The sequence below is a fragment of the Paramisgurnus dabryanus genome, chromosome 15, assembly GCF_030506205.2.
Source record: "Paramisgurnus dabryanus chromosome 15, PD_genome_1.1, whole genome shotgun sequence".
NCBI classification, from domain to species: Eukaryota; Metazoa; Chordata; class Actinopteri; order Cypriniformes; family Cobitidae; genus Paramisgurnus; species Paramisgurnus dabryanus.
The window spans coordinates 8,144,569-8,160,357 of NC_133351.1; the positions used below are offsets into that span (position 1 = coordinate 8,144,569).

At 36.7% G+C, this 15,789-nt stretch overlaps 1 protein-coding gene across 4 annotated transcripts in view; it reads right to left on the minus strand.

Annotated features, from left to right (window-relative positions):
* Positions 1-4,651: 4,651 nt before the first annotated feature.
* The window catches only part of col18a1a (collagen type XVIII alpha 1 chain a), a 99,488-nt gene continuing 88,350 nt past the window's right edge, over positions 4,652-15,789 (minus strand). For all 4 annotated transcript variants that reach the window (XM_065252170.1, XM_065252165.2, XM_065252168.2 and 1 more), the window contains 24 exons: positions 15,712-15,738; positions 15,527-15,625; positions 15,269-15,304; positions 15,077-15,166; positions 14,972-15,001; positions 14,651-14,686; positions 13,234-13,293; positions 13,079-13,153; positions 12,959-12,994; positions 12,822-12,875; positions 12,649-12,720; positions 12,498-12,560; positions 12,335-12,365; positions 12,066-12,119; positions 11,924-11,958; positions 11,426-11,548; positions 11,196-11,349; positions 11,042-11,106; positions 10,754-10,882; positions 9,372-9,404; positions 8,934-9,254; positions 8,645-8,842; positions 8,405-8,520; positions 4,652-6,214 (listed from right to left, as the gene is read on the minus strand). In XM_065252170.1, coding sequence (XP_065108242.1) covers positions 6,001-6,214; positions 8,405-8,520; positions 8,645-8,842; positions 8,934-9,254; positions 9,372-9,404; positions 10,754-10,882; positions 11,042-11,106; positions 11,196-11,349; positions 11,426-11,548; positions 11,924-11,958; positions 12,066-12,119; positions 12,335-12,365; positions 12,498-12,560; positions 12,649-12,720; positions 12,822-12,875; positions 12,959-12,994; positions 13,079-13,153; positions 13,234-13,293; positions 14,651-14,686; positions 14,972-15,001; positions 15,077-15,166; positions 15,269-15,304; positions 15,527-15,625; positions 15,712-15,738 — 2,151 coding nt within the window. In that variant the 3' untranslated portion in view covers positions 4,652-6,000. The remainder of the gene's footprint in view (positions 6,215-8,404; positions 8,521-8,644; positions 8,843-8,933; positions 9,255-9,371; positions 9,405-10,753; positions 10,883-11,041; positions 11,107-11,195; positions 11,350-11,425; positions 11,549-11,923; positions 11,959-12,065; positions 12,120-12,334; positions 12,366-12,497; positions 12,561-12,648; positions 12,721-12,821; positions 12,876-12,958; positions 12,995-13,078; positions 13,154-13,233; positions 13,294-14,650; positions 14,687-14,971; positions 15,002-15,076; positions 15,167-15,268; positions 15,305-15,526; positions 15,626-15,711; positions 15,739-15,789) is intronic.

The window sequence follows — 15,789 nt, forward strand, 5'->3', positions numbered from 1 at the left end:
TCCTTGTAGTCCAACAATAAAAGACTAAGTTATATATTGTTTTTTTACACATTACTGAAGCACAAGGGCTGTCATATCTTTGAAGCTATTTGTGTGCAATCTAATTTAAGCTGCATCTCATTGATGTTTTTTCTGATGGCACCTTCAAACACAAAGACAAGTAAGTGAGAGTAAATGAAGCAGTGGTATTAACCAGCTTTATAAAGCCAAAAGCATTCAGCAGCGAAACATCTTTCAGTGACTCACAAAGACAGCATAAACACAGCACGTCTAACAGACATGGCTTTGCCTTTCCTACCAATGTAATTAAAGCCAACATCTTGTCCCGCTCTCGTATCATTACCGTCTGTAGACCATTTGGATGCGCTTTGTTATTACTTACTTGCTGCTAAATATAGATTTCCTGTGCCAGCGCTAGAGATTGCAGTCAGCTGCAGATTGTTCCTCGTGTTTGCAGTCACAAAGATTTACGTACATACTATATCACTCGGTGGGGTACATCAAGCTCATGTGAAGGGGGAAGCGAGATTTGACTCTGGGCCCTCCATCTGATGTGTTTGGGGAGGGGGCAATAAACAATTTTTTTTCTTTTTTTTAAGTGTTAAATTTAGGATATCCCTCTGCTGCTAAACACTTACAATTGAAAATATGCATGTTTGTTTTTATTGAACATACATCTAGTTTTGTATTTCTTAGTACATTTTTTAAAACTGAATTTCATGCATGCCTTGGTGTGGCTCTTATCCTGAGAAAGCCCTCAAGAAAATTAACCATGGGTCTACTGTACTATGGTATTTGTAGTTAAACCAAAACGACCACAAATTTACCATTGTCTCACCACAGAAACCATAGCTTAACCACAATAGTTAAACCATGGAAATACAAAATGCATGGCACTTACACTTACAAATGTTCATGGGAACTTTATGGTTAATATTAAAATACTACTAACTCGTTCTTTAGTACTTATTTTACGATTTTGTACACCAATAAACTCAAAATGAAACTCATCTTAACCTGGAAAAGTATGCACAGCTATGACAAAATGGGAAAAGTTGACAGAATGGACTGAAAATAGCTGCAGAGATGTGATCTAGCTGCTAAATGACTTTTGTACATTTGTATATCATGCAAAAACCTAATGTTTAATACAGTACATAACATACAGTCTGTGCTAATAACAAAACCAAAACTGACGGCTGTGAAAACATACCTGTATGTCCGTTGCAGCTGCACGTGATAGCTTATGGCACGTGTGTCTTTTCATAGGCCACGTTAGACAAAAAACAATAAATAAACGCAATTACAGTTTACCATTTGCAGCATCTGCTATTGCATGACTACTTCTGTATTTTTGTAACATTACTGATTTACTAAACATTACCGATACAAAATCATTACTGATTTTATTCCACAACGTCAGATTTGTTCGACTTCATGCAGCGCTGCGCAGCTCAGACTCCAAAGTATCGTGAGAGGAATGCAAGATCAGATTGCTTTGTTCGCGTTTATATCGCCCTCGCGGTATTTTAACGTCATACGTTGCGCTGAGCGGTAACACATTAAGTCAAATACACAAAAATATCCAAATATACCAAAAACACGTTTTTTTTATTTAACACGTTTTTAAAGTATTTTATGATTTAATAGCTGACAGACTGTACGTGAAGAGCATTTCCCATGTCAACAGATGGGCTTGTCACAGTCAGATTTATGCTGCGTTGCACACCCTTACGAAAATTAACCATGGTTTTACTACAGTTAAAACAAAAAAAACATGGTTACTGTAGTAAAACCATACTACAAAATAACCATGGTTTTGACAATCATGGTTTTCAAAAACCATAGTTAAACCATAGTTAGTGTAGTAAAACCATGGTTTTGCTGATAGTAATCAATACACCAAAAAACCATGGTTACTACACTTTTACCACAATATAACCATGGTTAATTTTCGTCGGATTTCACAACTTGAAACCGGAAATAAAGTATGGATTAAGTAAAATTAAACGTATTTAGTAATGTTACTAATGATTTAGTAAAGTCAAAACATTTAAAGTGTTTAGTAACATTAAAAAAGCGCCATTACAGGCATAATTTCCGGGCTGAGGTGGGAAATATCCTAGATCCGAAATAAATAAAAATAATACAAATTGAAATACAAAATTACATGTTGCAACAATGGATTTTTTTTCCTTTTCCACGCATGTATTATATGTATGATAAATACATGTGGGGAAAAAAAGAAAATTACAAAAATAAGAAATAGCAAATGAAATATATCAATGGCCTTCTACTGATGGGAGTAAATGTATTGATATTCCTCACACATTTTGACCTAAGATGATAAATTTACTTTTTATATGTTTTCTGTGGTTTCACGCACAAATCACAAAAAGATTTTTAATATATCCATCCGTCTTGCTGAACTCCTGCAGTGGCTTTAGCTGATTCCATTTAAACTACATTACGTATTGTGGTTTGTAAAAAAAAATAAAAGTTCATGGGTTTTTGTAAACTACATGGACACGCAGGGCCATTTTTTATTTCTTATCAAAATCTTTTTAATTGCTTATTTATTTGTATACTGTGTCTTTCCCAAATCTGTTATCATGGGTTATTTTACCACATGCTCAGTTGACTTGTCTGAAATGCTTGCAGAAGACCTTTAAGACCTGAGATACAAAAGAGTCCCCTTCACCAGCTCCTGTCAGCAGTCCATGATTTGTGCCTTGAGGGCCTCCCAAGGCCACCTTGCTAAATCCTATTGAACAGGCTGTAAAACCCTTCAGGCGGACAGTCAGTGCAATAGGCACCGAGGAAGGATTGCAATGTCATCAAAGAGGCATGCTGTGCAATTTAGAGACATGCATGAATCAGGACTTCAGACCCCTCTGCCATAAGTGCAGAGCAGACATTTGCCTGAGAGTTGTTCGCTGAATGAAAAGCACTTTTTTAAAGTGAGAAAATAAACACAATGTTACTTAATCCTAACTCAACCATAAAAGGAAAAGTTAATCCAAAAAGATGAATTATAACCATTTTCTCAATTTCATGTCAAACTTTTGTTTTTGTGAAACATAAAATAAGGCATTTTATAAGAATCCCACAAATACACAAATCACAGTATTACAGAGTTCGGTTAAACACTGTGCCAGTTTTAATATGGTGAATGGGATTTAAGAGATGGATTCTCACCAAAAAAATCGAATTCGCTTTCTGGAGCTTGACAGCTGTGGTGAAGATATACATAAAGATGCTTTAAAAGATTACATTGTATATGGACACAATAACATTATGGGTATACTGATTATATTGGTTTTCACTAACCTAAAGGATTATTAGGAACACCTGTTCAATTTCTCATTAACGCAATTAGCTAATCAACCATTCACATGGCAGTTGCTTTAATGCATTTAGGGGTGTGGTCCTGGTCAAGACAATCTCCTGAACTCCAAACTGAATGTCAGAATGAAAATGAAAGGTGATTTAAGTGATTTGGTTGTTGGTGCCAGACGGGCCAGTCTGAGTATTTCACAATCTGCTTAGTTACTGGGATTTTCACGCACAACCATTTCTAGGGTTTACAAAGAATGGTGTGAAAAGGGAAAAACATCCAGTATGCGGCAGTCCTGTGGGTGAAAATGCCTTGTTGATGCTAGAGGTCAGAGGAGAATAGGCCGACTGCTTCAAGCTGATAGAAGAGCAACTTTGACTGAAATAACCACTACCGAGGTATGCAGCAAAGCATTTGTGAAGCCACAACACGCACAACCTTGAGGCAGATGGGCTACAACAGCAGAAGACCCCACCGGGTACCACTCATCTCCACCACAAATAGGAAAAAGAGGCTACAATTTGCACGAGCTCACCAAAATTGGACAGTTGAAGACTGGAAAAATGTTCCCTGGTCTGATGAGTCTCGATTTCTGTGGATCCATCATGCCTTGTTACCACTGTGCAGGCTGGTGGTGGTGTAATGGTGTGGGGGATGTTTACTTGGCACACTTTAGGCCACTTAGTGCCAATTGGGCATCGTATAAATGCCACAGCCTACCTGAGCATAGTTTCTGACCATGTCCATTCCTTTATGACCACCATGTACCCATGCTCTGATGGCTTCTTCCAGCAGGATAATGCACCATGTCACAAAGCTCGAATCATTTCAAATTGAATTCTTGAACATGACAATGAGTTCACTGTACTAAAATGGCCCCCACAGTCACCAGATCTCAACCCAATAGAGCATCTTTGGGATGTGGTGGAATGGGAGCTTCGTGCCCTGGATGTGCATCCCACAAATCTCCATCAACTGCAAGATGCTATCCTATCAATATGGGCCAACATTTCTAAAGAATGCTTTCAGCACCTTGTTGAATCAATGCCACGTAGAATTAAAGCAGTTCTGAAGGTGAAAGGGGGTCAAACACAGTATTAGTATGGTGTTCCTAATAATCCTTTAGGTGAGTGTATCCTGTAGTAAATGTATGGGTCCAGGTTAAATATCAGTATATGGGTATAATTGTTATACTGGTGGGTCAAGATGACATGAATGTTATATTTATAAAGGGAATATTTCTTACATTAAACATATAATGTTTAGGAAAATCATCTAATGAGCATACAGTACAAATCATAAAAAACATACCTGTTAGAGGAAGAAAATTATCTTTATTTTCAGTTTTCAGACAATAACAGTGTTAACAGTAAACACATTCATGATATGAGATGGATTGTGAATGACATCCAAAATGTTAATATTGTGCATGAACAGACAAAATATCTAAGATATGTGTAGACTTGCCATGGAAAGCTCAAAAAGCAGTGCCAAAGAAATTATGGCATATAAAACCAATGATTTATTCAGTGCCTCTGAAACTCTGTACAGCACATACTGGTTAAAGTCCACATGGTTGCACTGAACACATCAATAGCACTCTAGTGAATCAGGTGTCTGAAATGCCATACAAATTGAAGATAAAGTGTCTTTATAAAACACATCTATACATCTTTCCAAACACTGTCAGCAGCTGTTTTATCAAAAGTGAAAAGCACCATACGTAACAAAAGCTTTTTATGCCTTGCAATGAATTATGGAATATGTAACTGTTATGGAGTAACAGTGCAAAGTCTTAAAAGTCTCAAGCTCTCCCCTCTTATGTCAACTTTTATCAAAAATTCTGGAATCAACCAGGGGAGTAAAACATTGACATTACGAAAAATGTCATATGAAATTTCACATTAATCACAATAGAAAAACACAAAAGTGATCCTATAAATGAGACAGAATTAAAATAATTTTGTTTTGTACAAAAGTCATTTGAGGGATAAGTATTGCAATATTCAAGGCACATCACTCATTTCACATGAGTGACTCTTTTTAAACTATTTTAGTCTTGCACTTTAATCTGTGACAGATTCTGTAAGAAGTGCTTACTAAAATGAAAAACAAAAAAAACACAAATTCAATTTTTGTTTCTGTTCCAAATCATATTTTAGCTCTCTTCATTGCAAAATAAATATTTTCTCTTTTTAAATTCTAAAACTATCAATGTTTGCCTTCCTGTTATCCAGCAAACCTTGGACAAAATGGAAATGGTTTGGACAAATAAATGAAAAAGTTACAAAAGTAGCTAAAATTGGTTAACTATACCAATTAAGACATAATAAAATTGGAACAACACAGACAACTAACAATTCATATACAAAATTTGATATGGATACACTGCCTCACTTGGCCTCACTTCTCTGGTTTAACCCCCTGAAATTATGTGCCACTGCCCTGAGAAAGAGCAAAAACCTCCACGTTCAATCTGCCTCTTTGGCATGATGGTGAGGGAGAACTGACATGACTGGCAAATTCTTCTTAAGGCAGACCCAGTTCTTTAAAACATGTATTTTGTTATATTCTTTTCCGTTTGTAGATACAAGCATCTGTTTGGGGCAGATCAGAGCCTGTATAAGCAGATGTGTGGAGCGCAAAAACACATTTGGACGGCTTTATTTCTTGAACTGCGACATGTAGCTGTTCTCGATGCAGAGGACGATGTAGGAACTGGAACAGCTGCTGGGTGTCTGATGAAGGAGTTGACCCGTCTGCAGAGATGAGGACAAGCCTGTCACCGCTCGGTCTCCAGTCCTCCATGTCTCGCAGTAGTTATCCGTCTGCCGGTGACCCTTGCCATTAGACCCGTGCCAGATCATCTTCTCTGGCCTATAGGATGGGAAGTACAAAATTTACATCTACTGACACTTATATGTTATTTCATGGTTTTGAGGAACAGCTGATCACTGGATTTGCAAAAGTGTATGAGTTTCATGGCAATGAATTTGCAACTATTTGAAAATCTAGATTCTTAAGGTGCAAAATAAAATCGAAATAATGGGAAAATCACCTTAAAAATTGTCCAAATGAAGTCTTATGATAAATACATTTGGGTGATTCTCGTGAAATTAGACTCATGAGGTGTCATGAAACATTTTGATAAAAAAAGTAAATGCAAAGTAAGAGTATCTAAATAATAAACATACAGCTACAAACATCTCTTCATGTACTATTTTGCACACAATTTTGATGTTTTAAGGGGAAAATTTTGATTACCGCAACGTGTCCATGACTGGATTTGGGTTCTTTGACATGGAAATATTTATAATTTTAAAATTTAAAAAAATAAATAGCTTCGATGCATGTTATACTATAAACATTTACAGTAAAGAAACATGTGGTATTTGGTTATCATTGGTAAATGAAGAGACAATAATAAGGAATATAAATGTGTCCAAGACCAATTTTCTTATCCTCCGCAATAATTTTTAATCATTGTTTAAGCTCTCAAGAAACTAAAATTTAAAAAAATAATGTCGGAAGAGACATAACTGACTGTGACACTCAAGATGGCTACCAGGTAAACAGTTCTTATTTTTTCTCTCCAGATAAAAATTTACATTTTGTGTGTCATAGTACCTAGACAACTTTTTAGTTCTCATTGCCGAAACATGAGTTTGTAAATGCATATATTTAATGCAATATCATGTTGCAGTAATGATAATTTTTTATAATGATAATCAAAAAAATTTAGATCATTTTATAGGAAATATGTTTTAAATCATCTAAAAATAATGGTTATAGAAAGTTTTTTTTATTGTGATTCTGGACACGGATTACATGAGAATGGACACTGGATTTCATGAGAATAAACCATTTTTAATACATTTATTAAATATGAATATATGAATTTTACAAAATATCTTCATGGTACATGAGCTTTACTTAATATCCTAATGATTTTCGGTATTAAAAAAATCGATAATTTTGACACATAAAATGTATTGTTGGCTATTGCTACAAATATATCCGTGCGACTTATGACTGGTTAGTAGACTGTAGTTACGGGGTCACATATACATTAGCAAAAAATGTTTAAATCTGCAATCCATAATTTTTGGCTCTATATCGCCATCTCTGTTTGAAGCATAAAATTGCAGGTAACTTCACATACTTAGCTGTGCTACCCTATCTCACGGCAGGTCGTGTTATAGTCACAAAATATTTGATTAATTTATTTGTCTTATTGATTGGTTTTATGCTTTTTTCATGCCATGAGCACGAATGTCTTTTTCATGTCAAATTTCTATAAATAGTTTTTCGTGTCCGTGGCACGACTTTCTTGATCGTGTCATTTTATTTTTAGTGTTCTATAGTTTTTTCCTATTTTTAAATCATTGTCCCTTGGGGTTGGGGTTATATTTTGGGTTTGGATGTAATTTGATGTATCGGTTTCTATTTTTTTCTTTTGTTTTTAAACTATTTTAGAGTTGGGGTTTGGGTTGGGATCTCTAAAGTGTCACAGAAAGTCATTCTAACCCCAACCCCAATCGACAATGGTAAAAATAGGAAAAAACTATGAGAAAACTAAATATAAAATGACACAATAAAAAAAGTGGTGCCACGGACACGGAAAACTATTAATAGAAATTCATGCTGAGTGACACAAAAAAGATATTTGTGCCCATGGTACAAAAAAAGCAGAAAATCGTGTCAATAACATGAATAGATTAATCAAATATTTCGTGACTATAACACGACTTGCCGTAAAATTGATTGAGATTTACATTTGTTAAAATCAACATTTTTTTGCAAAATCCGACCCGACAGCTCAACTTATTAATCATTATTATAACCTTAATATTGTGAGTTTTGAATGCTGATCGATTATGTAGACTACTTGTTCAATATTGATTTTTGTTTATTTATAACTAAAAAGTTACAGATTGCAGCTTTATGTCCAATTATTATTCATTTGTATTATTATACATAGTTGGGTAGGGGCATAACGTAATGCATTTTGGTTTTGGATCAATTACTCAAACAAAAATATATTCGGGTAGAGCCAGTGGCACTTACCAGGCACTGTCCCTCAGGACATCTCTACCATCAAATGAGTAAATGGAAGCACCGTCCTTCATTCTGCTCTCTGAATCACTGAAGAGAGACTCCCAGCTTCTGAACAGCACTTGATCCTGCAGACAGACACAAGATGAGGACATTTGGCAGTTTTGGGATTAAAGAAATCTCGGATAGCGTAGCTGATTTCTTTAATAAACTTTAACAGAGCACTTTATGAATAAATGATGGAGCGCACACCTTAAGATTAACAATTGGTAGCGTGTCTCGGTCGGATCTGCGGACGATGCTGTAGAGATCTTGGAGTTTGGAGGAAAGGAATGCTCTGAATGTTCCTTTCAGCCCCACGGCCCGAGCCTGCTGGAAGCACATGAAATCCGCCCCACGAATGCCTCTCATGTTGCCCACTTGTGGAGAGTTTAGGGCAATAAGATGCAACTGCACAGTTAAACAAATTAAACATATTGTCATTAAAAAATAAACAAGCACAGAATATATTTAAAGTCGTGAATACGTTGAGTAAACTAACCCCAGGTCCAGATGTGTGCGTGTGGCCTTCCGGTTGATTGACGGGGGGGATGGGACGGCGAGGAGTCACTGGGTATCTTTCAGGGTACCTGATAGGTGATTGGCCGGAATCGTACCTGCTGTCGGTGTTGGGTGGGTATCTAGAGTCGGGCAGAGGGGGATATTGTGGTTCTGGGTAGAAGGTTTCAGGTGGACTCGGGTTTTCCCTCGGCAAATCAACAGGCTGGTGTGGTGGAGAAATCTGCTCTGCTCCGTTGTTCGCTGTGTGGTCCTGGGAGTACGGGACAACGGGGGGTGGCTCGACTGCTGCCACCTCATTATCCTGGAGGAAGAACAAGAAAACCGAAGTCTTGATATGTAGTGTATGTCCATAAATAGCAACTAACTTGATGGGTGGTGGGTGCATATTTGAATGTTAAAGCAAAAACTGAGATCTTACCAGATCTACATAGAAGGGTTTATAATCTCCAAGCTGCAAATCAAAGACAACTGTGTGAACTTGAGGAAATGCATTGTAATAGAAATAGGTTAATATAGCTATATAAGCAGTGGCGGCTCGTGACTGCTCATCCATTAAAAATATGTATTCGGGGTGTCATGTGTGTTGCTTCTGTTTTCAACATATGTGTTTGTTGCGTCATGTGAACCATGCTGCACACGCGTCAAAACCGTTTATGATAAAAGAGACACTCACATTCCCAAAATACACGCAAGACACTCCCTTAACAGTAAACTCTGATTACACATGAGATTATGTGAGTATCTGGCAAACGCGAGCGTCCCTTTTTTTCATAAACCCTTTAGACGCGTCTGCAGCAGGGACTTATTTTGACAAGACACGTGATGCATAGGATCACTCGACGCGCAGAACACATATTATTTAAAACCATATTATTACGAACCACACAAAATGACGGGTTACATACATATTGTGACAAATTTCACATCGAGCGCCCTCGAAAAATAAGTCACCGGCCACCACTGCTATTAAGGATTATAAAAAATCGTTAAAAAAAGGCCACTTTTAAGGTCTTAAAAAACGTAATATAAAATTTGTTTTCAGATATTTAAAAACTTTTTAACCAACAACTGATGAATTATAAAATATATAAACAATTACAATAATATGATATATAATAAAATAAACAAAATATATTTTATAATATAAATAATAACAAGACATTTCTTCGGTAGAATAATATTTGGAAAAAAATGCTTTGCTGGATTACAATTTTTTTTGTCTTCATTATGTGCTCAGTACAGCCACACATTTTTGACCACAGTAAATATAAAATTGCTATTTTTTATTTTTTGAAAATGCCAATTCAAGTTTTTTTTTAAAGAAGACTTTTTAAAAGAGACATTTCAAAAGACTTTTTTAAGATGTCAAATAAATTTTTGGCGTCCCCAGAGTACATATGTGAAGTTTTAGCTCAAAATACCATATAGATAATTTATTATAACATGTTAATATTGCCACTTTGAAGGTGTGTGCAAAAATGTGCTGTTTTGGTTGTGTCCTTTTAAATGCAAATGAGCTGATCTCTGCACTAAAAGGCAATGCTGTGGTTGGATAGTGCAGATTAAGAGGCGGTATTATCCCCTTCTGACATCACAAGGGGAGCCAAATTTCAATAACCTTTTGTTTTACATGCTTGCAGAGAATGGTTTACCAAAACTAAGTTACTGGGTTGTTCTTTTTCACATTTTATATCTTAATAGAAGCACTGGGGACCCAATTATAGCACTTAAACATATAAAAAGTCAGATATTCATAATATGTCCCCTTTAAATGTTTAAATGCGCCTCAAAGCATCATACCATCACTTGTCTGACTCCATTTTGAACTCTGAGGTAAAGGTCACTTCTGTCCATAATATATATGAGGGCTCCTTCTGTTTGTCTGCGTGCTGTCGCGAGCATTATGTCATAAGACCTGAGCACAGTCACCTGTCAACAGCAAAAACAGCATGTTACATTTTACTTTCATTTCACCAAGTATCTTTTTATCTCATCAATGATACAAACAAACTATAAAATGATTTAAGTTTCAAACTTTGTGTTTTATCTGTAAACATTATGGTCTTCTGAAACAAAGGTCCCACTCACCCCAGTTCCATGTCCGGGGATTCCAGGAGGGCCGGGCGGACCTGGGGGTCCGGGAATACTGAGTGCTGAAACATCAAAAATCATATACTGTACATATACAGGATTTATATAAAAAGTTTCCCTAAGGACATTGTAATGAAGAATGTTTCCTTACATGGTCTGTAGGGCCCTGGCAATGATGGCGACCCTGGAGGACCAGGGGGTCCTGGAGGTCCTGGGTTTCCTTGACGCCCATCATAACCAACCCCAGGTGGTCCAGGTGGGCCCTGAGGTCCAGGTGGGCCTGTGATAGAGTCTCCTTTAGGTCCCTAAAAAACAAGACCTTGATAAGAACTAAACATTCAGATTAAAATTAATTTTGCTTCTTACAATGTGAATCCTTACAGGAAGTCCAGGGATTCCTGGTGGCCCTGCTATAGCTCCAAACCGAGGGTCATAAAATCCACCGCCTGGTTCTCCTTTCTCTCCTCTTGGACCAGGCTCACCACGTTCTCCTTTCATCTCATTCTGATGACCCAGAGATCACATTTTACTTAAAGGAACAGTATGTAGGATTGTGGCCAAAACTGGTATTGCAATCACAAAACTTGTGGCTAAAACTGGTACTGCAATCACACAACTGGTGGCCAATACACAAAATGACAACATAAACATCAGTTGAGGGCTGCAACTCCACTTTTTAAATGACAATATCCTGGCCAGACCACTGTTGTCAGTAATATAAGTATTTGAAATGAAAATTATTTATTAATGTCTAGTGACATATCAAGGCCATTTTATGATTAACTGATATAAATTTCTTACATACTGTTCCTTTAAATATTGGAAAAACTGTTTTATCAGATACTTTAATTTATGCATTTGATAGTTTAATTCACATACCTTAAGAGTATAGATGTCAATATCAGGTGCAAAACCTGTGACAAATTATACATTAAATATTATAATGCCTTGTACAATGCAGATTAATACTGATGTCAAGCTGGTAATTCAGTGTGCTTTTGTATTCAAAACAGTCATTTACCTGGGGTCCCAGGTACGCCAGGATGTCCCTGTTCTCCTTTCTCTCCTTTCGTAGCTTAGGAAAACAAAAATTATTAGTGCATATTATAGATGATATGAAACATTACAACCAAGTTCATTTGGTTAAATTTGGATTACTGAGCTCCTACGAATTCTCCACAATAAAACGAAAGCGCAATAATATTATCATGCTGAGTTTAAGGTCTTTAACTATGTACATTTGATAAAATATCTTTTATTTGTTTGTTCAAAATTACTATAAAAACATACCTGAATACTGTCTCACAAAATCTTCATATCCCTGAAATGTAAGAAAAAAATTATAAAGATGAAGATGCTTATAAGGAGCCAAAAAGCAAATGATCAGCATATAGTATATGTAGCCATATTTAATGCCTGAATTACAGCTTATTTGACACAAAAAAGCACTTACGAATCTATCCAAAGGCGCAGCAGGTCCAGGGGGACCGGGAGGACCTGGAGGACCAGGTTGACCCTTAAAAAGTACCAAAAATGACTCATCAGGGCATAACGTCTACAGTATAACAAATACTGACAATTTCAACAGTGTGTGGTGTACTCACCGGATAGCCATATCCAGAACCTGAACCTGGATCTCCTTTTTCACCTTTATAACCATTCACACCTGGACGGCCCTACAGATATAGAATAAAAGGCATTTCCTATATGATGCAATGCACTAGACAACAATACAATACGTACTACGGTCATGTTGTTTTTTTAAAGTGAGACTTACGGGTCTGCCTGGCATTCCAAATTCACCCTTCGGACCTGGAGGTCCAGATGGTCCCTACACATGATGGATAGGTGTTTGTATACTGTACCCTTAAAATATGAATACATAATAAAATGTAAAAAAATAAACAAACTTACAGGAGGTCCAACCGGTCCAGGAATTCCTCTCTCGCCCTGCATCAAGTAATGTAATGGAGAAATTTAAAAAAGGGAACGGAACATCTGTATACAAACAAAATACCAACGATGGATGCTTACAATGCCTCCCAATCCACCAGGGTAAAGTGGGTTTCCATCAGGTCCGAGAACATATCCAGGTTCTCCTTTCTCTCCCTGCAAACAATGTCATTTTGCAAAAGTGAGGTTTATTGCGCTTCAAATTAAGCTTTGTTTATTAGCTGCTTCTCACAAACCTTAATGCCATAACCTGGTGCTCCAGGTTCACCTCTGTCACCTTTCGGTCCCATTGGGCCCTGATGTAATGAAGAGAAAAACTACTGTATAAGATGAACGATTACGACTCTAAATGTTCTTGCAGGTCAATTGGTAGAGCATTGCATTAGCAGTGCAAAGGTCATGGGTTCGATTTCCAGTACACACAAACTGTAATGCCTAAAGCCTGATCAAACTAGACTTTCACCATGCAAAAGGTCACGCTTTGACATACAGATTATCTGTGGGTCACACACTTTCACGTGATATGAATTTGCAGGTCAAATTTCACCAAACTTGAACTTTTCGCACAAGCTAGCATTTCTGGGATGACGCATTTGCATTCGTACACTGTAAAAAAATTCCGTAGAAATTGCAGCTGGGTTGCCGGTAATTTACCATAGATTTAAATTTATGTTTTTTACTGGCAACATTTTGTTCAAAGTTAAATGAAAATTAAACATTTACAAGTCTTTATCTTTACAGAGTAAAACTAAAAAACAGCATCAAGCAAAACATTCTGGGAAACAAAATCTGGACCAAAAAACAGAAAAAGGTTGATGATGATTTCTGGTTCCCAGAATGCTTTGCATGAGGCTGTTATTGTATAGTTTTATTCTGTAAAGATAAAGACTTGTTAATATTTGAAATTTATTTAACTTTGAACAAACTCTTGCCAGTAAATAACATAAATGTAAATCTACGGTAAATTACCGGCAACCCAGCTGCAATAACATTGAAATTTCTACGGAATTTTTTTACAGTGTATTAATGGAAGTCAATGGAACAATAAGTGTAGTCGACAAGTGCACCTTAATGGCATAGTTCGGGCCAAAAATTATATTAAATCCATTATTTACTCATCGTCAAGCCATTCGAGATGCATAGGCCTATGTCCATAATTTTTGAGACGAACACATTTTCAGTTATTTAAGAAAATGTCCTAGATCTTTCCGTTTACATAAAGTTATGGGGTCCACCTCCTTCAAGTCCAAAAAATGTGCATCCATCCTTCACAAAAGTAATCCAAATGGCTCCAGGGGGTTAAACAAAGGCCTTCTGATGGTAATCCCTGTGGGTTTGTTGTAGAGATACTTACTTTTGTGAAGGATGGATGCACATTTTTTGGACTTGAACTAGGTGGACCCCGAGGTGGACATTTTCTAAAACAACTGAAAATGTGTTCGTCTGCTGGAAATATGCATCTCGGACAGCTTGAGGGTGGGTAAATCATGGGTTTAATATCAATTTGGCGTAGCTATCACTTTAAGTCACTTAAATAATGCTAATGTTTCTTTCTTTTCTTCCCCTTACCCACACTTTGCACTTGCATTTTGTTACATGCAAAATTATTTGAAGTATCAATGTAAAAAAAATCAAAGCCAACAATAAACTTACAGGGAAACCTGCTTGACCTGGACGACCAGACCCTCCCTGAAAAGATTCAAAAACAAAGTAAAATATTGTAAAATGTAAAAAAGTAAATTATCTGGTATCTTAATCTAAATATATCCTCTTAAAGGGATAGTTCACCAAATGTAAAACTCTGCCATCATTTATTTTCCTTCAAATCAAACTTATGGATTTCTGCCCATGGACAAAATTTCAAAACCTGACAGACTTGGGCACAGGAATGTAAAGCATAAGAAAATTAATTTTTGAGTAAACTATCCCTTTAACAACATATTGTCTTTAGCAATAAAAGCAGGATGTTCATACCTGAGGCCCTGTTTCTTCAGTTGCATCATACTGTACAGAAAGAACAACAACTTAATAAAATCATGAACAATGATAGACAAAAAAGCAACAAATTTGAAGACTTACATGTTCACTATTCCGATAAACAATCTGGCCAGGTGGTCCTGGAGGACCAGGTGGACCAGGAAGACCATTCCCATCTCGACCAGGTTCACCCTAAAGATGATAACAATGATTATTAACAAAATGAAATGTTTCAGAGTACCAGGTATTACACAGATTGACTTCAGATCTGTAGAGTATACAATATGAACTTACTCTGTGGCCTTGGTCTCCTTTGGGCCCCTGTGGTCCCTGCAGACAGAAGCAAAACATTGTTATCAACCTGTTACTTTTTGGAATCTGGGCACAGAAGCCACATTACTGTATGTTAACATCTATCTTTCCAAAATGATTTAAAGTGGACAGCACTTAATAAAAATGTAAGCATTTTGTAATGGTATCCCCTAAGTTACCTGTCAATTAACCAGAGTGATACAAAATTTGGGAAGTTTTCACAGAACTTTTGAAACGTACCTGTGGTCCAGGAAAGCCATCCAACCCAGGCCGTCCATCAATTCCCTGAGGTCCTTCGCTGCCTTTCTCACCAGGAAGTCCTGGAAGACCAGGCTTACCCTTAGAAAGAAAATATTCATACCATAGATGACAAAATGTATATTAAAAATAATGGGCAATAAATGTGATTTGTATGAAAGTCTTACTGGTAGTCCTGGCACACCAGGAGGTCCCTGAAATGAAATAGGATTTAATTGGACAAAACATTAGAAAAATGTTAAATG